This window comes from Miniopterus natalensis, chromosome 17, assembly GCF_054644295.1.
Source record: "Miniopterus natalensis isolate mMinNat1 chromosome 17, mMinNat1.hap1, whole genome shotgun sequence".
Taxonomy (NCBI): Eukaryota; Metazoa; Chordata; class Mammalia; order Chiroptera; family Miniopteridae; genus Miniopterus; species Miniopterus natalensis.
This window is the reverse complement of record NC_142097.1, coordinates 3154444-3178694: the sequence shown is the minus strand read 5'-3', so window position 1 is coordinate 3178694 and position 24251 is coordinate 3154444. Positions and strand designations below refer to the sequence as shown.

The following is a 24251-nucleotide window of genomic DNA, read 5'->3' as shown; positions in this document are numbered from 1 at the left end:
AGTTAAGACTTGATTAAAGGAATTAGCTGGCTGGTCAATAATAGATGAGCCTAAACAGAAAGTGGGAAGAAGCTTCCATCTGCAAAACATAAAATTCTAGTTTTAGTCAAATTTCTGAGGGTTTGGACCTTAGTATTTTATTTTTATTAACTCTTCAGTAAGTTACTTTTTATGAGAAACTCAAAGATTATAGCATACATACAATATTGTTGTAGAGTCTCTAGTTTATTATGAAAGGATTCTTCCAGTATATATACAGGAACCAAAAATATCAGATTATCATTCATAACCCCACTCCAAGGCATACCAATAACAACAGTGTCCCTTCATGGTACTTGGAAAAACTGCCTTTCCCTAGGGCCTAGGCAGGTAAGTGGCTCTTAGCAAGACCGCTAAGGTAAAAACTCCCATCAATGTATCTTGTATTACAGACAGTCCCTGACTTACAATGGTTCAACTTAACAGTTTTTTAACTTCACGATGTGCAAAAGCGATATGCACTCAGTAGAAACCTGCTGGGCTAAGCTATGATGTTCAGTAGGTTAGGTGTATTAAATACTTTTTAAAAAATCCTCAACTGAGGATATGTTTAGTGATTTTAAAGAGAGAGGAAGGGAGACAGGGAGAAAGAGAAACAGCGATGTAAAAGAGAAACAAGGATGGGTTGCCTCCTAAACGTTCCCCAAATGGGGGTTGAACCATCAACCTAGGTATGTGCTCTGACCAGGAATTGAAATCTGCAAACTTTTTGGTGCTGGGGCACATTATATGCGTTTTGACTTAGGATATTTTCAATTTACGATAGGTTTATCAGGGCATAACCCCATCACAGTTTGAGGAATATCTATATACACTTTATAGACTGAGGAAAAATAACATTCTTTCAACATGGCAATCTATTCATTTAAGATCATTTGACCAAATACTTTCTCCCACAGCCAGGAGCGAACCTCTTTTGTTTCCTGCTTTACAATTGAGGATACTGAGGCCCAAATTCAAAAGCCAGGACTAGGATCCAGGCCAGCGATGCCTCTGCTGGACCAGCACTACTAGGAGTGCCGTAGGGCCTACCCTGCGCCGAAGGTCTGCGTGCAGATGACTGTTCAATGACCTGGGTGCAAAGGGAGTGGAGTGCTCAGATAGCAGTGACAAGAGGTTGTATCATTCCCTTTTCACAGCTGTAGATAACTAGATTCATACAGAAGCATAGGGTTCACTTCAGTTTATCATCAGATAAGGTGCTATATATACTTCCAAGTGCCAAATCCCACTTTGAAACTTGATGCTGGATACTGATGGCAAAAGCAAAATGTTACTTTTAACTCCTCCTCTAGGCATTAAGCCCCACACTGGGCTTCATGAAACAGATTGTAAGAAAAAAACCTCACCATAATCCTCCTTTTGCCACGAGACACGCAGCTGGTCTGCGAGATGATGTTAAAGGAAGAGGAAAGAGGGCAACAAATCAATGGACCAAAACCTTATGTGTGAATTACACGCCCACCCCGGGAAACTGACCCATCTTACTCTATACTTAGAGCAGCATGGACAGCACCTAAATACACTACAACTAAAACATCACTTGACCTCCTTAGAAGTCAGAATCAGGAGTGAAGTTGCTTTTCCTTTAAAAAGCAAAAGTGGCAGTGTTTAACTTGCCCTTCACCGAGGCTAAGTTTGGAAACTTGAATATCAAGGACAAATGATTTAAGCCAGCAATTGTCAACCTTTTTCAGATTATGGCACATAAACTAATGACTAAAATTCTGCCGCACACCAAAAAAAATTTTTTTTTTGCCCACCTGGCAAAAAAAAGGTATAATTTTGATTCATTCACACTGGACGGCTATTTTTGTGTTGGCTGTTGTCATTTTTTTATTTGACAATCTAAGGGAAAAGAGGTCAGTGCCCTGACTACTCAGGTATTACATGTTTTAAAAATGCTTGCAGCACACCGGCTGAAAATCGCTCATTTAAACCATTGATTTGGGTGCCACTGAGACTGGAATTATACGCTGTTACTGGATATTTCCTACAACAAAAAGGGATTTAGAGCTTGATAAAATTAAGTCACAGGTCTACTTTTTCTGGACAGCTCAGCCAGTTCTTCCCTGATGTGCTGTATAGAAACCTCATCTCTTTTCAGCTTTGCTTGCTTCAGCGCTTCCTGGTAGACCTCTTTTGCTTGTGCATATCGTTCTAAAATAACCCAGAGAGAAGGGAGAATAAGAAAAAAATGTGTTTCCAAAGTGATTCTGAAGAGAGAGCGCTAGTGATGACACGGGCCTAATTTATCGTGTGCTTATTAAGTTACAGGCCGATGCTGCCTCATTTCATCCCCACGGGACAGGCTGGCTCAAAGAGGCTGCAGCCGGCACAGGTGTACAGGACTCAGTGCGCGCTGTGGGACTCCTGGCTGCCCCGTGCACCCCTGGGGCCCTAACGCCACTGGCTAAGGACTTCACTAGTGGGGAAAAGGACCTGTCATCCAGGCCTCTGGAAATTACAGTGAGGCCGAGTAACACGGCACAGTAAGTCCGTCTGACCAGCTTCACAAGCACACTGAGGAATAAGTCAGGTTGTACCTGTGAACACATTTAGAAATCTGTAAAGCACTCCAGAAATGAGGTACTGTCACTGCAAAGTTTTCTCTACGCTGATGTGGTTCAGCAAGCTAGTGCAGGAATATGGAAGTTACATGAATTGAGCACAATGGTATTTCAGCCAAACACATCCTTGTATTATTCAGCCAGCCTTTTAACTGTGGGGCTTCCTCACTGCCCCTTGCGACCCCTCAACACCATTTCACAGATTTATAAATCCAGTACCACCCCTCCCCACCTAAAACAAGTCAGTCAAGACGTCATAGCTCCCTACCTCTGTGCATCAGAACTGCAGCCAGATTACTGAGCACCCTGTGCAGCTCAGGATGTTCTGTTTGTCTTGCCAGATCTGACGCCCTCTGCACATAACCACAGGCCTCATCAAAGTGGCCTTGTGCATCCAGGGTGGTAGCCAGGTCATTCATTAGCACAATGGTCTATACAAAGAAGAAAAACAGGCAGCTTTTTCTATTAAAACGAAACACCTACACAGACTGAAAGTTAATTTGGAGTTCGATAAATTTTAAATATATACTTAAATTTCATTTTTCCTAGCATTCCACAAAAGGGGAGGGGCATCAGCCACTAACAAATGTGTGTCTTTATCATTCACCGTATAATGAGCAGCATTAGTTCAACCCTCTGGAAAATGATACAGATCTAGGAACTAGGGAACAGGATGAATATAATTTATTACTATAACTATCAGAAACACAAATTAAAAATAACACCAAAAATAAGCTATCCCATTTAAGGTTCAGCAATCTTTTTATTTAATTGACTAATTATAGAAACATCGGTTTGTTGTTCCACTTATTTATGCATTCACTGGTTGATTCTTCTATGTGCCGTGAGTGGGGACTGAACCCACACCTTGGCATATTGGGACGATATGCCAACTGAGCTATCGGGCCCCAGGGCAGGTTCAGCAATCTTAAACAGCCAGTCCCTCGACTGTAGTATGATGTCATTCTACTGGTGACCCTAAGACTCATCAAGAAGAGGAAATATCCACTTTAGGAAGATTCCCATTATGAGTTTTTAAATGGTACTGAGAGAGGCAGGTCCTTCCTCCTCCATTAAGGGGACTCTATAAAGTCCTAACTCCCTTTCCTGAAGATAATTCATAGCCCAATAATTTGCCCTGCCCATGTACCCCCACCTTGAGATATGTTCAGCCCAGTTAAAAATTTTGTGTCCATTGTTGGCGGTCAGTAGTAAACATTCACAAAGTGATCCACTTGTTACCTATACAAAGTTAACTTAATAGAGGAGACACACAAAGAGATGATTCCAAATCAATGTATTCAGTGTTCTAACAGAAAGCTTTGCACACTGTGCTTAAATTCTGTCAGTCATATTTAATTTTTGTTGATGCAGTCCCTCCTTCCTTCTTTTCCCCCCACCCCGTTTCCTGTCATTTTACCTGTGGGGTGGGAGAGGCAAGGGTCTTCAGGTGTTAACTATTCCACATCAGACTCAATACTGTGCTGTGTACTCTGAGGCCCCAGAAGCACTTGGGTGCCTGGCTAGATCTGCCTTTTAGAAAGTTGCTCTGCTGTGTGAACCAATAGTCACTCAAAATGTTCTGCGCAGACCCATTAACTGATCAGCAGTCTCAACTCCTTTTTGAAACAAGTAGTTGGGGGCCAGGGAGTGGTGGTAGGAAATGAATGGACTGGGGCATGAGAAGGAGAGTATCCCAAGGACCACCTGCCAATTATGTTCCCAACGAGTGTGGCATTTCACACCCAGAAATTCTGAAACTCTGTTTTCCTGTCTTACCTGTGGGTGTCTTTCTCCCAGTATTTCCTCAGAAATATGCAAAGCTTTTTCATACATCCTTTGTGCCTGTGATGGATGATTGGAGAACAGAAGGTAGCGAGCGTAAGCATCTAAGCACATGCCAAGGAGGAGGTGGGTATTGGTTTTCTCTTCCACTAAGGAGGAAATAAGAGCATTGCTGGGATATAACAAGTACAATATAGAAAGTGAGTCAGAGAACTGGCCAACCTACCCTAATCAATTTCTTCTTACCAAGACCCATAAATATTTAACAGTACAGGACTCACTTAATATTTCATGTCACTTAAGTACCCCTGGCCTGACAATTCAGGTAGATTAACATTTAAATTGTTTCCTGAATGCAACTTCAGAGAGAGAGAGAGAGAGAGTGTGTGTGTGTGTGAGAGTGTGTGTGTGTGTGTGTGAGAGTGTGTATGCAGACATAGGGTTCCCCACACCAACAAGCAATTCTCAGAAATCAGCAGAGTATCCAAGAATTTAACTCAATTCTGACACTACCTACCCAGAGATAGCACTCCCCACTCCCCAACTTCAGACACTAGTCACAAGCCCAGGCTGTAACCTGTGCTTCTACAGAGTAGCTACAAATTAGAGATTTCTAACTACCCACCTCCAATTGAAGATGCCAATTGCAAGTACAGGTTGTTACCTGTACTTCTGACTGGCTATAAAATCAGGTTCAGAGGACTCCCTCCTTGGGTTCGATTAATTTTCTAGAGCAGCTCACAGAACCAAGAGAAACATTTTACTCACTAGATCACTGGAATATTATAAAAGGATATAACTCAGGCACAACCAGAAGAAGGAGAAACACTGGGCAAGGCATGTAGAAAGGGCTGTGGAGCTTCCATGCCCTCTCTAGGTGCACCACTGTCCTAGCACCTCCACAAGGTCAACCCAGAAGTGCTACAAACTGCGTCCTGAGGTTTTATGGAGGCTTCATTCCATAGGCATGATATTAAATCATTGAGCACTGGCAACTGGTTCAACCTCCAGCCCTACTTCCCTTCCTGGAGGTCAGGGGGTGGGAATCAAAGTTCCAACCCTCTAATCACGTGACTAGGCAACCAGCACCCTTCCACCTGTCCTAAGGTGCTTCCAAAAGTTGCCTCATTGACATCACAAAAGACACCATGCTCACTCTCAACACTTATGAAATTCCAAGGGTTTGGAAGCTGTGAGCCAGGAACTGGACAAACACCACATAAATCTGTATCAGAAGTATATTTTGGTCATCTGGATGACCAAATACATACTTCTTATAAATCACAACATAAAACATCCAATTAAATGGCTAACTCCCACTTTTTAAATAAGATAGAGTCCACACACTGATTATATTCCACACACAAGCTGTGGAATATTATTTTTAGTTTTGAACTAATATTTAGCAGATACAGTGAAGATAAAACTCGAAGTAGAATGAGTTAACAAGGTTGAGGGCCAGTGAAAAGTTTTAAGATGCAAAGAAAGCAATGTAAGAAACCAGAGGACATTAGAATCCTGAAGTGGAAACTCACAAGCCAAATTTAAAGAACCAATTTAAAGATCCATTTTTTGAAGACAAACAAAGGCTGCAATAATATAGCACTTCTTGACACATCAAAGAACTGACTACACAGTGTCTGGAAAAAAACACACCAAATGCCACACAGATTTGGAGAACACAGATCTAGAGAACAGTTTTGTCTTAACATAAAAGAATCAGCAGACAATAAAAAGGGGGCCTCACCCTTAAGAGTTTTAGATACTTAAATAATCCCAGACTATAAATCAAGTCGGTTTAAATTAATTACTTCTATATCAAGTATGCTCCACCCAGGGCCTTGCACTTGTTCCTCCTCTGCCTGTTCTCTTCTTCCCTCAGAGACCGCCAGCTGGTTGTTCCTTCTCGTTCTTCAGATTTCTTACCAATCAGGTCTTTCCTGACCCCTCTATGAAACAGCAGACTCGCCTCATATGACATCTATGTAGCACTTCTTCATCTTTGGACATACCAATTTACAGGATAGTGTTTGTTATCTAGGAGGCAGGAAGTGTTTTAATAGCTGTATCTCAGTGCCTAATGTGTCTGGCATGTAACAGGCATTCAGTTAAGTACTTCTTGACTGACTGGTTGAATGAATGGACAAATAAAAAATTAAAAGCATAAAGGTACTGAACTAAATATGGGAAAGATATAATAAAACTAAAAACTAATGTTAATCATAGAATTAACACTGGCACTCCATCGATCTATGAAAACTCAATATAGAGGTGTCACTGCAGCTCAGTAAGGAAAAGAAAGACTGACTACGCAGTCCTGAGCTAAAGCCCGTCCACGGGGAGGAAAAAGTTATACAGCCACCTCATACCACATTAGAAAATAAATTCTAGGTAAACAGAACACTAAATGTAAAGCCCAGTATTTAGAAGAGATTGTCTTTCTGACCTTAGAAGAGTGAAGGATTTTTTATTAAAGACACAAAAAGCACAAACTATAAAGGAAAATATCAAAAGATTCTACTATAGGCCCTGGCTGGGCAGTTAAATGGTTAGAGCGTTGTCCCGATATGCCAAGGTTGCAGGTTCAATCCCTGGTCAGGGCACATGTAAGAATCAACCAATGATGCATAAGTAAGTGGAACAACTCTCTCTCCCCTCTCCCGCTCTCTAAAATCACTCTAAAAAAAGATTCTATTTCAAATTTTAATATCTATGTCAAACGCCACATGTGAAAAGGCAAGGCCACAAAGAGCTTGTAACCTACAAAACATAACATGACACATACATAAGAAATGCTCACAAATCATTAAGAAAAATACAACCCTCCCTGTCTGGGTGGCTCAGCTGAATCAAGCGTCACCCTGTACACCAAAAGGTGGTGGATTCGATTCCCAGGCAGGGTGTGTACGGGAGGTGGCCTGCAGATGTTTCTCTCTCACAACAATGTCTCTCTCCCCCTTCCTCCCTCCTTAAAATCAATAAACATGTCCTTGGGTGAGGATTGAAAATGAAAGACAACCCTTTAAAAAATAAGCTAAAGGTACAGAGGCAATTTTCACAGCGGGAAATCTGAGTGGTGAATAAATACATGAAAGGGTATTCTGTATCTCACTAGTAATCAGAGAAACACACTGAAGCCACAATAAAATTCCCTATTGTATCCACCAGATCAAAAAATTTTAATTCTAACAAAGATACAGAGCAAAAATAATGCTAGTATATTGCTAGTGAAAATGTAAACTGGTAAAACTATAATGATAAGCAATTTGGTAATATCTAGTATATGCACCCCAGCCATTCTCCCCTTAGGTACATACCCTAGGGAGTATCTTGCATGTGTGCACAGAGACAAAGGTTCAAGAATGCTCAAAGAGGTATTATTTTCCACAGCAAAACATGCAGAACCCACATATCCATCAGTAGGAGAACTGGAGTATGTCCCTACAATGGCGTCCTACACCACAGCTGCAGTGAATGAGCCAATCGGCCCCCGCTAGCCTGTATCACTCTGCAAGGATAGGAAGAAAAGGCTCACCTCACCCCTCACCCCCCACTCCCCGCTCCAGTGGGCTAATTTAGAAGTCCCCACTGCACACATGCAACCCATCAGGCAGGTGGCCGGGCAAGCCAACGGCCTCTGCAGGAAAACTGATGCTCTAAGTATCAACATGGATAGCTCTCAACAACATAATGCTGAGTGAAAAAAGAAACTGCAGAAGCAACTGTACAGTAGGATACCTCATGTAAAGTTTAAAGACACATTAGCCCCAATGTACACTGTTCACTGATACAGTGTAACAAACAGGCATAAGAATGATACAGAGCACAACCAAATTCAGGGCAGGAGTAACGTGAACTAGGAGTACACAGCAGTTTAAACTTACAAAAAAGTTCAGAAGCACATACAGTAAAATACTTAGATGGGACAAAGGTAAAGGTAAGATGTACAGGTGTTTGTTAAAGTCTCTCTACACATTATTTTTGCTTGAAATCTTACAAGAAATACACCAAAGGAAAGCACAGAACTGACTCTTCTGAATGTCAGTAACGTGGAATAGAGAAATTCCCAAAACACAGAACTGAGGGAGGTAAGGGTAGATATAAAGGACAGAGAAGACAGAGGCCAACATACAGGTAAATGACATGCCTGAATAAAAGACCCAGCAAGTAGAACTGTGCATAATCAAAAATATATTACAGGAACTCAAGAGAACTGGGCCTTCAAAATGGAGGTTCACGCGCTGGCCAGTTAGGCTCAGCGGTTAGGGCATCGGCCCACAGTCTGAAGGGTCTCGGGTTCATTCCAGCCAGGGCACGACCTCAGTTGAGCCCCATCCCCGGCCCCAGTGGGGGCACATGCAGGAGGCAGCCAATCGATGTGCTTGTCCTACACTGATGTCTCTCTCCCCTGTCCACTTCTCTGAAAAGCAATGGAAAAATACTCTCAGGTAAGGATCAAAAAGAAATAAAAATTCAGGCAAAATTCATAAAACTAATCCCCAACTTTATGCTACTGAAACTTCTGCCTCCTACATGGCAACCCGGTAGGAGGAAACAGGCTATCGACAAAAGGCAGCAAACAGGTGGTGTCAAAATTCTCTGCACAGAATCCCACTAGTCTAAAATTCTAGGTCATACAGAGAAAAAAACACAGGGAAAGGGAAAGGCAGAAGAATGTTAAATTATACTCACCTTACAGAAGAAACTGAAACAAATGTGTTTTTCTGAGTCAAATATGTTTTGAAGAAATTTTTTGGTTATCCCTAATAAAACCGAAAACCGTGTGTATGCCTTCCTTTCAAAATATAAATGGAGTTTAGTGAGGAGAAAGTCCCTATAGTAGGGACCTGAAAATAAAAGAAATAACAAAAATGGCAAGCACTTTTTTTAATGCAAAAATTAGACCAAATACCACTTTTAATACCAATATAAATAGGTTTTAAGATTATCACAGGACAGTAATACTCAGATTAGGTTTTTTAAAAATCTAAACAGCCTTCTACAAAAGAAACAAATGACTCAAAAAGTTAAAAGAGTAAGAGCCAAGCCAGGCATGGCTCGGCGGTTGAGCATCGACCTAGGATCCAGGAGATGGGGGTTTGATTTCCGGTCAGGGCACACGCCCGGGTTGCGGGCTGCAGCCGATCAATGACTCTCATCATGGATGTTTCTCTCTCTCTCTCTCTCTCTTGCTCCCTTCCTCTCTCTGCAATCAATAAAAAGATATATTTCAAAAAGAAAAAAGAGTAAGATATAGTCAACAATGTAAAATTAAAGTGTGTGAATTTGTGACAAGACAAATCCTTTTTTTTGATAAAGGGATAATGAAGATCTATCTCTTCAATGAAGATACATCTAGGACTGTTTAAACAGCATAGACATATGTATAAAGGAAAAAATCACAAAAACAAAAATTTTGTCTAGAACAACTAAACAAAATCAGCAAGAAGATTTGGACAAAGCTAAGCCAACTAGACATAACAGACATAGAACACCCGACCCAGCAACAAAGGAATCTGTGCTCCTCTCAAATGCACATGCAACATCCTCCAGGAAAAACCACGTATTAGGTCATAAAATAAGTCTCAAAAAAGGACTGAAACCTCACAAAGCATATTCTCTGACCACAACAGAATAAACTCAGAAATCAACCACCGAAGAAAATTTGAGGAATTCACAAATACAGAGATGGGCAAAAGTAGGTTTGCAGTGCCACTGTGACATCCTTTTGAGTTAAAGCTACAAATAATCATAACCTGCATGTCTTTGCATATGAACTACTATAAACCTACTTTTGCCCACCCCATATATGGAAATTAACATACCCCAAAATATCCTAGGAATCAAAGGGAAAAAAATCACAAGAAAAATTAGAAAATACTTTGAGAAATGAAAACACAACATATCAATATTTATGTGATGCAGCTAAAGCAATAGAGGAGAATTTATAGTTGTAAATGCCTATACTAGAAAGATCTTAAATCAATAACCTAATCTTCCAACTAGTAAGCTAGATGAAACAAGTTGGCTCTTTTTTAAAAGATCAACAAAATTGATGAGAAAATGAATAAAGTAATCAGGATGATCCTTCATAAACAGACTGGTAAACATAATATAAAGAAGGTAAACCATACAATAAATTACATTAACACATCGCATTCCAGCAAACTCTTGCACAGTACTTACTGAGGACCAGTCACAGTCCTAGAGCATTTAATTCCCGTAACAACTCCATAAGGTAGGTTTTATTATTCTTGTTTCATTGAAAAGGAAACAGAAAAGTTAAGTACCTTGTCTCTAGTCACGTAAGTGGAAGGGCCAGAGTTTGCACTCTGGTAAATTATGCTTTTAAAATATAATTCCAAAAGGAAGTTTCTTCTAGGAAAATACAGGTCCCCAAAACTCTTTCACCTATTGATTTACTTATGCAACGGATATTTATTAACACTGATCTTGGCACTGTCCTAAGTAATGAAATCAAATCAAGAAAATGGAAGAAAATTAAATGTAAGAGTAATTGAGGAAGAAAAAAAGCTGCCAGAGAATCAACTCTAAAGGAGATCTAGCCCGGCCAGGCATGGCTCAGCGTTTGAGCATCGACCTAGGATCCAGGCGATCGGGGTTCAATTCCCGGTCAGGGCACATGCCCGGGTTGCGGGCTAGGCAGCTGATCAATGACTCTCTTATCATTGATGTTTCTCTCTCTCTCCCCCTCTCCTTTCCTCTCTCTGAAATCAACATATATTTAAAAAATAAAATAAAGGAGATCTAGCCCATATGGTTTCATAGATCCCACAACTTTCAAGGAATAGATCCCTCCTATGTAATACCCCACACCTATTCCAGAACAGAAAATAGAAAGCACCCCAATTCATTTTATCACATTAATACAATCCTGTGATGACAAGCACAATAAATAAACTATGGATCTCACATGAAAAAATAAATGCAAAAGTTCTAAATAAAATCCCAGTATTAAATATTATCCAGCAGTATACTGAACAATTAACCAGTTACTAGCAAGCCTGGTGTGCTCTAGATATATAATAATAAATCTGTTTATACAGTTGACACCAAGTCAGGTATAAGACAAAGTTCTCCATCACCACTATTATTCAATGTTGTTCTGGACTGAACTTAATGGGTGCAGGGGAGGGGGAGGGACACAGAAGTATATCTAAAAGGAAACAATTATCATGATTTCCCAAATGGAAGCAGGGTGACTACCAACTGAAAAGCAAATAGTTTAGTCAAGTACCCACTTGGAATCAAATGTAATAAAATAGCTGTCACATCTATGTGACTAAATCTGTAAGCAGGAGACATCACGGTCCTCAACGGGAAGACTCAGTAGTGCAGAGCGTAGCAAGTGACTTCTGCTAGCACAGCTGCAGTCTGTCCCAGGGCCTACTCCTTTCGAGCAGAGGGATTGCCATCCTGTTAGGAATGGATCCCTATCAGCTTTAACCCATCATGGTAATCCATGTGTCTGGCCATGGACTGGGATAGAAATGCCATGTAACCCACTTCAGCCAATGAGAAGTAAGAATAAATCTGCTTGTGGATGTCTAGAAAAGACTACCTTCATTCTAAGAGAAGCAAAGATTCCGGGACCTGGTAGACACTTTCCAGCCACAGGGGAGCGTGAAGAGAGAGCCAACACACTGAGAATGGCATGAGGAGGGATGAACGGAGCCTTTTCCTTCAGGACAACAGCCAGCCATACATTTATCAACTGACTCAACAGCCTGCCCGCTTCTGCTGAATTGCCAGCTATATGAGGTGAGTGTCCTTACTGTTTGCTTAACTTAATTTAGTTGAAATGTTCTGCTATTTGCAGTTAAATGGTAACTTATTTATTCAGATGGCAAGCTCCCCAAACTAACCTATAAATATAATGCAAATCTAATGATTCAGTCTCAAAGCACCTTGGGGACTTGACAAAATGATCTCAAATTCATGTGAAAATATCTAAAATTTATGTGAAAACTGAGTGAAAATAAAATGGGGCGAAATTATGCAAATGTAGCATTTGTGAGATCTGTAAAACTGAAACATAGTTCAAACAATGTATACTGTTATAAGTTTCATCATGAATAAATCTGAATGGAAAACCCCAAAAGAAAGCTAAGCACATACTTATTAATACATAAGTACATAATGAGAATGGATTATCTTTAAGGAAGTAGCTAACAACTTCACACCAAAATAAATTGCACATATATTAAAAAACTAAACGTTAAAACTGTTTAGAAATAAAGAAAAAGAAAAAATCAGGAAGTTGGGTGAATTTTATCTGATTTCAAAACTGAAAAATACCTTTCTAAGCATTAAGCTCCAAAAAGGTAGAGACTTTTGCTTCACTTGCCTCTATGCAAATCCTAGAACAGCAGCGGGCATAGAACAGCTACTCAATCTGTATTTAAAATTAACAAAAGCAAGGAAAATAAACATAAATGAATTTAGGTCAAATCCCAAAAGGATTAAATACTGGTACAAGTCATGCTGTGTGATTCGTTTATATAAATTTTAAAAAGACATATACAGCCCTAGCTGGTCTTGTTCAGTGGTTAGCGCATCGGCCCCTGGACTGAAGGGTCCCGGTTCCATTCCAGCCAAGGGCATGTACCTCAGTTACAAGCTCAATCCCTGGCCCCAGTGAGGGCTCGTGTGGGAGGCAACCAATAGATTTGTCTCTCTCACATCAATGTTTCTCTCTCTCTTTCTGCCCCTCCACCACCCCCTTCTACTCTCTCTGAAAAGCAATGGGAAAATATCCTCAGTAAGGATTAAAAAAAAAGAAGCATACAAAAATGCAGTAACTTCTGTATAAAAGTTAAACTAAAGAGAAGTGAATGAACGGTAAAGACTCAGGAGAGCAGTATTTCTGAGGTAGGAAGGGGAATGGGACTGGGGCCAGACATACGCAGGTCTTCAAGGGTACTGCTAAAGTTGGGTCACTGCCTGTTCTCATTACTTTTTAAACTATACAAATATTAGTGTCACATTTCTTTTCATTAAAACAAAAAACCAGTAACTCCTAACTATACACACAAAAAAGGGGAAGAAAGGAACCAGTGACCAGCAAGCCCATGTGTCCCAGGATCCCAGAGAAGCTGAGGAATGAAAGAAATCAATGCTACGGTGGAGAGAAGAATCTGTCATGTACATAAAACAAGCAACAAAAACATCTAGTTAACTGCTGACTACATAGGAAATGAAAAGTGGTACGAAAAAGAAAATAGTTATGTAATCATATTAGTTGGATCAGAACTAGTTTATACGTTCAAAATAATCAAAAACTGCACTAAATTATCATTTTCCTATAAGTCAATAGATTCTAAAAATAAATCAAGAAATAGTAATTTTATGTTATTTAGAAATATAAAAATCCCCTATAAACCACCAACCAGGGATAATCACTTATCTGTACTTTGGTATCATTCAGCCCTTATTCTACACCTGCATTTAATCTACGGATTTTAGAACATGAGGTTTCTCATAACTCTAATGTTTTATAATCTACTGTTTTCACCTAATTTTTTATGATCCTTTCTTCAGTAATTACATATATAGATCAGGTATGAAGAACAAAATGAGTATTCTAGACCAAGTTGGGGCTTTTTGTTTGTTTTGTTTTGGTAAAACCATTTTACTAACTGACCAAAGCACTTCATTTTGTTTTCTGATTTGAGGTAAAACCATTAAACCTGGTTCTAGTCAAAGTTTTTATGTGATCTAAAGTTATCTAATCAGGACAGAGTTAGTCACACCAATAAAAAACATATAAATTCAATAATGGATTTGCTTTGTTCAAAACTGAGTGGGGATATAGGCCTTTAAAAAAAGTAAGATTAGAATAACGTGCCCTGGCTGGGTGGCTTGGTGAAGCCTCGTCCTGTGCACCAAAGGTTGCAGGTTCCATTCCACATCAGGGTGGGTGCATGCCTGGGTTGCGGGTTCAATTCCCAGTCTGGGCACATACGGGAGGTAACCAATCGATGTTTCTCTCTCTCTCTCCTTCTGCCCCCTTCCTCTCTCTTTAAAAAAATCAATAAAACATATCCTCAGGTGAGGATTTTTTAAAATTTTAGAAGATTATAAATATAGCACATTTTTTTTCACTGCATAACTAGTAAAATTTAACAATAATGTTTGCAATAAAAATTAGTTTGCTCTCTCCATTAAGAATTCCTTTGCCTGGAAAAAAAGTGTTTTGATAATATATTACTAAATTTTAATAAATCAGGTCACAAAGGAGTATATACAGCATGATCCCTAATTTGTTTCTTAAAATGTGAATGCCACAGCACAAAAGAAGCCTGGAAAACACACAACAAATAAACAACAGTGCTTTCCTGTAGCGCACTTATGGATGAGCCCTGTTTTCTGATAATGCTTTCCCACGTCCTCCAATGAACTGGTATTACTTTTGGTATCACAAAAGATAGCTTTACACTCTTAAGAAATTGTCTTAAGTCAATGTTAATAAAAGATAGCAAGGATGTGGGTAGTTCGAGTGACATGTAATAGCTAGACTTGTTTTACATCTTTTGTGAATTTCCTCAAAGCACTTCCACTGCACTGGAACTTCTACTTGTTTAGTTGGGTCTTTTGTTCTTTCATTCAACAACTATCGAGCCCCGGCTATGTGCCAGGCACTACTCTAGGTACTGACGGTACAGCATTTCATAAAACAGATAAAGTCTATCCCTCTTTGACAGGGAAGACAAATACTAAAAACACTTAAACAAAAATACACTTTTAGTAGCAACACAAACACAAGCACACAACAGAGACCTACTTTTAAGTGTGACTGAGAAAAGTCAAGGACAAAGGGCTGGGAAGACACTAGGTGGGAGGAGAGCATGTTTCGGTCAGGGCAGGCCCTCTGAGGCGGTGGCCTGAGCACAGCACTGAGGGGAGAGCTAGCCATGCAGCTACGGAGAACAGGCTAGGCAGTGGAGCAGCAAGTAAAAAGGCCCGGAGGTGGCAATGAGCTTGGAATGCACACGAATAGCGAGATCAGTGTGGTGAAGGTGGGATGAGCAAGGTGGACAGCATGTATGTAGAAGTGGCCGGTGGGAGTCAGATTGTGTAGGGCCCCTTATAGGTCCACACAGAGATTCTGAATTTATTCTAAAGGTGATGCAAAGGCACTGAGTTCTTAAAAGATCACTTTGCCTGTTGCATGAATAATGGACTGTGTGAGGGAATGGAGGCAGGAAAGCCTGTGAGAAAGTATTACTGGTGTCCAGGCAAAAGAATGTGGCCTGGACCAAAGCAGTAGGCAAGAGGAGGAGATGTGGTCTGAAATGGATATATTTTGATGGTTGATCCAATATAACTTGTAGGTGAATTACACATAAAGAATGGGGAAGAAATCACAGATGATTCTTAGGTTCTTGGCCAAAGCGACTGGGTGAATGGTGGTGTCATTTACTAAACTGAGGCTTAGTGGAGAAACAAGTTTGTGACCGGTAAAAATCAAGAGACTCACTTCATGGAATACTCCCTAACCATAAAAAAAAATTTTACCCTTTGCCACACCATGGATTGACCTGGAGATTATTATGCTAAGCGAAATAAGCCAGTCAGAGAAAGTCATGTACCATAAGATTTCACTCATGTGGAATCTAATGAACAAAATAAACTAACAGCCTTGCCAAGCATGGCTCAGCGGTTGAGCATCGATCCAGGAGATCGGGGGTTCGATTCCCGGTCAGGGCACAGGCCCAGGTTGAGGGCTTGATCTCCGGTCAGGGGCGCGCAGGAGGCGGCTGATCAATGACTCTCTCATCATTTATGTCTATCTCTCTCTCTCCCCGCCTCCTTTCCTCTCTCTGAAATCAATAAAGATATGTTTTTGAAAAAAATTTTAAAATAAATAAACAAAACAGAAACATACTCAGAGATACAGGGAACAGACTGACAGCTATCAGAGGGGAGGGGGGTTTCAGGGCTGGGTGAAAAACATGAAGGGATTAATAAAAAAACAAAACAGCTTGGCCGGGCGTGGCTCAGCAGTTGAGCATTGACCCAGGATCCAGGAGATTGTGGTTCGATTCCTGACCAGGGCACACGCCCGGGTTTTGGGCTCAATCCCCAGTCGGGGACGTGCAGGAGGCAGCTGATCAATGACTCTCTCATCATTGATGTTTCTATCTCTGTCTCTCTCTCTTTCCCTTCCTCTCTCTGAAATCAATAAAGACATATTTAAAAAAACAAAAAAACCCCCACAAAAACCCATAGTCACAGACAACAGCGTGGTGACTACCAGAGATGTAGGAGAGGGTATAGGAGGTAAATGGTGACAGAAGGAGACTTGACTTGGGTAGTAAACACACAATTCAAAAAAAAAAAAAAAAAAGGAAGGAAGGAAAGAGATCCATTTTGGACATGTTAAGTGAGAGATGACCATCAGACATTCAAGATGTCAGAGAGACAATCTTACCCACGAGTCTGCAGTTCATGTGCAAGTTGGGGCTGAAGACATAAAACTGGTATTAAAGTTATAGGACTTAAGTGTTATCTCCTAGGGTGTGAGGGCCAAAGAGAGCCCTGATGTCTGCTAACTTTAGAGGTGACGAAGGGAAAGGCAAGTGACCAGGGAGGTGTCCCAGAAGCCAAGTGAATGAAGTGTTTCCAATAGAAGACACAGATCAATGGGTCAGAACTGCTAAGTACAGTAGGTAAGATAAGGAATGAGAGCTTCAGTACAGTGACGGAGTAAAAATCTGGTTTACGTTCAGGAGAGAAGACAGCTGAGCATAGACAACTCGTCCAAGGCATGTTTCTGTGTTAGCAACTCAGAGCTGACTGCTATATCTCAAACATCTTGCTAGTACTTTAACCCAAATCATTTCGAGCCAGAAGTTTCCTGCCCACCCCATTCTATTGCTAGCTGAACTCTATGCTCCTCCCTCCACACTGAGGATGAATTGCAAAATCATGAGCTGCTCTTTATCTTTCATAACTTGGTGTATATCTGGAACCAAAAGGTATTTAATTAGTGTTCTGCTCAATTTTCCAGAGGTTATACATAATAAAAGCCAACAGATAAATTACTAACATGTCACCAAGGGGTTAAAAAAATACCAGTGGTCAAGTCATTTAACCAAAATATCTTATTCCAAATCCTCTGCTGAGACCTTAAAAATAGCCATTTAATTTCCCAAATGTGTAACTTTCCCTCCAATTCCCCTGACCTTAGCCCTTTGTGCAATGCCCAGAAAAGTCAGATTCCCCTACCTGACAAACTGTCTTCTGCTAATTCCTTTTCTCTTTCAATTTTTCCCTCTAGAGTTGAAATGCAGAATTCATAGCCAGCAAGAGCGAATTCCTGTCTGTAAAGTAAAGATCAGGAGGGATGTCATAAGTGATGTCAATCCGCCATTTCTCAAAAGTTACATTTTTTCTTCTTTACACCCATTTAACGGAACGTAAGACATAAAAAGCTAGGAATGCAGACATAGTTTTAATAGCTGACATAGCCAGCAGATTTCATCATCTCCCAGAACAGTTAAGCAAGCCAGTTCCTCCACCTGTGAAAGCCTACACTTGCTCAAAGTAACACTAATATGAATGGAGGCTAAGGCCACCCTGTGCTGGAAGTCTAACTAATGATCTCATATAACTTCTGGGATAACCTTTATACGTCTTCCAAGTTTCTTTCACAGAAATGAAACTCCTAGCTATGGCACTAGAAGGCATTTAGCCTCCCTCCAGCCCTGGACCCTCTAGCCTTGGGGACTCTAGGTAGAACAAGTGTCAACTTTCTGGCTGGTTTCCAGAAATAGATGCACAGAAACATGACAGAAGCTCAGTCCTGGTTCTTGCTCTTTGTTTTGGCTCCGGTTTCCTACTGGAAGTGGCACTACAAAGCTCATCCCTTCTCCTCTAGTACTTTGCCAGGGAGAACAGGTGACCCCACTGTTCGGAAGAGCAGAAGCTTACCCAGACCCAGACCCTGGCAGACATGGTTTGGTATTCAAACAGGACATGAGGCTGGGCGACTGGCCACAAGATACTCCTAGTCAGAGCAAAATATCTAGAAACGACTTCCCTCCTAACTAATATCAATCTCTCTAAGCTCAGGATCTGACAATACATTTTCTGGTCTCATGCTTCCCTTAATAAAACAAAACAAAACTTTTGAGGAGAGTAATTTACAAACTAATTACTAGTGGCTTCTACTGGCTTCTACACAAGGTTTCACCTCTATGAGACCATGAATTTGACTTACTCTCCAGTTTTATTAGCTTTGGGCTTCTTCTTACCCTAGCAGTTCACATCCCATCAACATCTACTCTTGTTAATCCTCCAAGCAAAACTGACCCAGCTGCAATGCTCCCCGGAATGGACCAATGTCAAAGCTCCACAAAGACTAGAAGTCAAAGGCCCTCAGAAGCTCTTGCCTTTCTAGTATCCAACCAAATGCAGGAAAACTGGTTCCTGCTAAGAATGAAGGAGCTGGTGGCCCTCAGCAGGGATCAGTGCCAGGGCCCTCACCTCAGTGAACACTCATTCTATAGTACCAGGCTTGATGTTATTCCAAACCTGTAGTGCCCAACTCTGCAGCAACTAAAAATCAAAGGAAAAGCTTGTCTTAGGTCTTCCCGTAAACTTATCCCAGAATGTAACTCCCCAGAGTTCTTTGCTTATGTCCTAAATATTTCCTCTTTGAACTCCACCTGTAGAGAAGGAAAGGCCTCAGCCCTCATTCACCAGTTCCTGACCTTTGGCACACATCCAAATTGTTTTCTAAAGCCTTTCCTGTGTCGCTGGCAGACTTTCCTCTTTGTAAGAATTGAGACTCATCTAATACTTTTAAATTAGCACTGATTTCCTGTCCCACTTATCCAAAAGTCTCTCTCCTACTCCTAGACATCTCCCCTTCCTAAAACCTAGCTACCAGACCCTCTCTGCATGCTTTAAAAACACTGCCCACCAAACCAGCCACTAGAACACTCCACAGCAACTCTCTCATTTAACTTGATACCTAACTTCCTGGTTGGTTGATACTTACACAGGAAAAACCGTTTCTTCAAAGTTCACTATCCTAGCAGCTTTTACATTGCGCCCTCCTCTTCTGGGAAGAGCTGCACTAAATTTCTCACTCTGACTTCCCTTGTTTAGCTCTGACGCTGTGCAGCCAGGGTTGAGTCCTACATGCCCCATTCATCAGGCTCATCAAACAGCAGGGGCAAAACTGGGAAAGACTGACGATTTCAAAGATGAAGGGTGGAACACTCTGATGTGACACTCAGTTTTTGGAGACCCAGATGATGTAGAGACCCAGCAGGTAAATGAAAACTATGTAACATCCCAGGGTCACAGTTTCCTGCCCACAGTCCTAGAGTCTGGCTATACTTACCTATTCTGAGCAGCATAGATACTGGCCAACTTTAGAGAGATTTCAATTATTGCATTGTCTTCCTGTTAGGAAAAAGAAAAATGAAGAAAACACATGACAAGTAAAATTTCCTCATGGACTATTTCAGATCAGCCTATAGACTAACCTTGGCCTGAAAGTCAGTCTTCACCCTTTCAAAGGAGGTAGGCAACTGTGAATTCCTCAGCTACCATGTTTCTGCATAAGGGAAGTTTTTACACAAGTCCGAGGGGGGGAAAATCTACTTTTTTTTTGGTCCAAAGCATATGTTGGGAGCTGGGTGGAGTTTCTAGGAAGCAAGACTATTTTGAAACCTGCTTCAGCTAGGGCCCAATTCTAGGAAATATCCTTACCTGTTGCATGCCCCCTCCAAGCAGGTAACTCATTGTTGCTTTAAAAAGTTTTTCTGCCTAAAAGCATAAGGAAAAGATTTTTCTTTTACTTGGGTTCCACTATCTAGATGACCCTGAATTCTAAGTACTAGTCTGATGCATCATTCCTAATAAAACACAATACACAAACATACATTCACATACAGAGAAAAGTGTCCATGTGATGGGAAAACAGACTAAAAACCTGGATTCCACATCCTCTGGGCACCTTAAAAACTATTCTGTGATGAGTAGAAACTTTAGAAGTTAACTTCTAATCCAAGCCCACTGTGGCAGAGACTGCAAACTATTCCCTAATATTCACTCTCCTCTCCATCTTTTTAGTTACAGAATTTCCTCAATTTTTTCTTTTGGTAACTTTTTATTGATTTCAGAGAGAGAAAGGGAGATAAATAGAAAACATCAATGAGAGTCATTGGTCAGCTACCTCCTGCACGCCCCCCTACTTGGGCTCGAGCCCGAAACCCAGGCATGTACCCTGACCAGGAATCAAACCATGATTTTCTGGTTCATAGGTTGACACTCAACCACTGAGCCACGCCTGTCAGGCTCCTCAGTTTTTCATAGGTCAGCCTCCTTTGCAATTAGGTACAGTCATATGATAAAGTTTTGGCCAAAAGATGCAGGCGGAAGGAATGTGAACAATTTTTAAATCATATTTTACAAGGAAGCCATTTGCCCTCTGTCCGTCCGTCCGTCCTTCCTTCCTGCAAGCTGGAGGTGAGCCAGCTCATCTATGCAGATGAGGACGCATCTGAGGAGCCTGGGCTTCTTGACCACTTCATGGAACAAAGGTACATAGCCCTCTTCAGTGTTTAACTACCTCTGGACTAAAAGCATTTAAGAGAAATATACCTCCTTGTTTGAGTCACTCTATTCTGGGGTCTCTTTGTGACAGTGGCTTTGCCTTACTAAGAGCATTTCCTTGAAACTAGTCCTTCACAAATTCAAGATATTACAAAGTGATTTACTTACTTACATTTTCAAGCTGGCCCCGTATAAAGGCTAAGTTGGCCATCTGAAAGCAAATTACAAATTGTTTTTCAGTTTAGAGCACTTTGTTCCTACTTATTTCAAAACTTTTGAGCTAATGACTCCTTTTTGCTTTCATCCTCTAATTAAAAAATTGTTCAGAGAGGTAAGTATGTCACTAATCAGCGAGAAGCAAAGTACAGCAATGATATGAAAATAAATATTTGCTCATGCTTTGTGGCTATCAAAACCAAATCTAGATTCACTCATCCTGGGAGAAGCAAATGTTAATATTTGTTTCTTTTTGGTCTGGGATTGAAACTTCTTATAAGTGACACCCCAAGGAAAATAAAAATTGAAACAAAAAGAAAATTTAGTAAAAACAAAAACCAAGAGCTTTATATTCCTGAAGGTCAGGAATATAAATCAAGAGAGCTAACAACCCTTCTCTTGCACCCACCCTTCATCAGTGTGGCTCAGGTTAGTTACATGAGTTACCAAATCATAAGTATAAATGATGGCCTTCTTGTTATCATTCTGATAGGCAAGACGAAGTGCGTCATGCAAAATTAGCTCAGCCTCTTCTGGCTCATCTTTCATGATGCTCAACTGAAAAGAGAAAAACACAGAAAATGAAATGTAAAGAAAGTAGATGCATGTGCTTACCAGACCGAAAAGGATATGGCTATACATCCCAAAACATAGAATGGAACCATTCATTCATTCATCAAATATTTACTGAATTCCTACTGTACACCAGGCATTATGTCTACGATATTGACAAAGAGTTCAGCCTCCCTTGCAGCTATGTATGGCCATATGACAAAATTTTGGCCAACAGATGCAGACAGCAGGAATGTGAACAATTTTCACGTCATGTTTTATAAGCAAGCTCCTTGCCCCACATCCTCTCTTCTTGCAGGCTTTTATTAAAGGGACCCTGTACAACACGTAAGTTTAATCACAACTAATGATAAGACCTAAGAAAAAATGGAAAGGAACAATAAGGGTCTCCTCTAAACAGGAGTCAGAGCTCTCCAAGGAAGTGACAGTTAAACTAAGGTAGGAAGGATGAGAGTCAACCAAATAAGAAATTGTAGGGGAGATGACCCAAACAGAGATTAAGGAATGAGCAAAGACCCTACAGGCTGAAGAGAATAGTTCTTTTAGAACCATTCTAGAAATGGAGAAAGATATGAAAGAAAGTTGGTGAACCAGAAGATTACTGCCAAATGGGTGGGCAAGGTAAGGTGGAGCCAATCATGTAGGGTCTTGCAGGCCATGGAAAAGAGTTTGCCTTTTATCATAAACGCAGTGAAAAGCCCCAGCAAGGCAGCTCAGTTGGTTGGAGTGTCACCACATACACCAAAAAGGTTGCGGGTTTGATCCCTGGTCAGGAGGCAACCGATGGATGTTTCCCTCTCACGTCAATGTTTCTCTCTCTCCCTTTCTCTCTAAAATCAATAAGAAACCGTACTGCTAGGTGAAGATTAAAAAAATGCAGTGGGAAGTCACTCAAAGTTTTTAGGCAAGAAGGTGGTATGATCTGATTTACTTACTTGTTTAAAATATGTTTTTATTGATTTTGTAGAGAGAGAAAGAGGGAGAAACATCAATGAGAGACAATCATGATTGGCTGCCTATCGCATGCCCCCTGCTGGGATGGAGCCCACAGGCTGGGCACACGCTGACGGGCAGTGGAGCCTAGGACCTCTTGGTGCATGGGACCCTGCTCAACCAGCTGAGCCACACTCGCGGGACTGATTTACTTTTTTTAAATCTCTCTGGCTGCTGCATGGAGAATGGAATCTATGCAGGGGCAATAGGGCAGGCAAGACTACTAGGTGGTAGGCTGTGACAATATGGCTCTGGTGATAGCAGAGGAAATAGAGAAAAGGGGGCTGGTTTTTTGGATTTGCTGGCAACAGGATCTGTTACTAGACTCTAAGTGTACGAGGAGGCGGTGGTAAGGGATGCCAAGCTTTAAGAATGACTATGAGGTAGGTTGAAAAACTGGGTAGATGGTAGTAAAGAGATGGTGAAGGAGATGTGTCGGGGAGGAATTTAAGATCAGGAGTTTACTGTGGGGCCAGTTAAGTCTGAGAGCTAGGCAGGGCCTCAAAGTGGAGATGGCACGTCAGCAGCGCACTGCAGCATGGAAATATAAATTTGGACGTTGTTGGCATCAAGGCGGAGTTAACCCAATAGAAGAGTTGAGATAACCTGGGGAGAAAATAGGAAAGAATGCGGTGAAAAGGAAGAGTTTAGAAAGAAGAGAACCAAACCCCTCATAAGCACCACTAAATTTCACTTTCAGGACCTTCCATACTGTGTGAGAAATTCTCTATGCCAGTCCTGTCAGCTTGGCTGGTTCGCTGGCAAAAGCTACCAAACGTTGCCGCTAATTCTGCTTAAAAGAACGATGCCTGTGGTGCCTGCAGAGGTCGCACTGGGGTCTGGAGAGGCTGACGAGCCCGGAGGGTCCCCACGCCGCCCGGCCCGCCCACGACCCCTGCCTTCCCGGGCACTTCACCCTCGGGCCTCCACCGGGCTTCAGCAAACAGGAGACGGGGCCGCGCACCGACGGGCCGCCTCACCTTGGCTCGCTTCAGCAGCCGGATGATCTCCGCCTCGGCCTCGTCCGCCGCCTCCCCGGCGGCCCCGCCCGCTCCCGGCTCCTCCTCCTCCTCGGCCCCGGCGGGCCTAGAGAACCACGCGAGCGCTGCGGAAAGGGCTCCGAGGTCACCGGCCCTGCCCGCGCCCCGGGCCCCGCCCGACGACCCGCCCCGCCCGCCACCCTCACCTGCCAGCAGCGGCAGCAGGCCCGGGCCCCCGCCCTGCGGCGCGACGCGGAGCGGCAGAGCCTCCGCCTCGGGCGCCCGACCTCCCGCGGGGCCCGGGGGCAGGTGCGCGGAACAACCCCGGCACCGCCGCCCCGCGGCCCGCAAAAGGCCTCGGCCCAGGCTGGGGCTCAGGAGCCGGAACATGCCCGCGCCTCGTCCTCCGCGCACTGCAGGCCCGGCCCGGCCCCCCGCAGCGCCGAGCGCACCCGGAGCCGCAGGGCCGTGACGTAGCGAGAAGACAGCCTTGCCCTCCGCA

General features: G+C 42.0%; 1 protein-coding gene across 1 annotated transcript; it reads right to left on the bottom strand.

Moving 5' to 3' along the window:
- Positions 1–206: 206 nt before the first annotated feature.
- TTC19 (tetratricopeptide repeat domain 19) lies at positions 207–24169 on the bottom strand. Its single transcript, XM_087825830.1, has 10 exons — positions 23956–24169; positions 23750–23874; positions 21651–21761; positions 21160–21198; positions 20142–20198; positions 19771–19832; positions 17646–17740; positions 4389–4543; positions 2878–3040; positions 207–2199 (listed from the first exon to the last, which is right to left on the bottom strand). The coding sequence occupies exons 1-10, from the start codon at positions 24137–24139 to the stop codon at positions 2066–2068; spliced, it is 1125 nt and encodes a 374-aa protein (XP_087681956.1). The 5' UTR covers positions 24140–24169; the 3' UTR covers positions 207–2065.
- Positions 24170–24251: the final 82 nt, after the last annotated feature.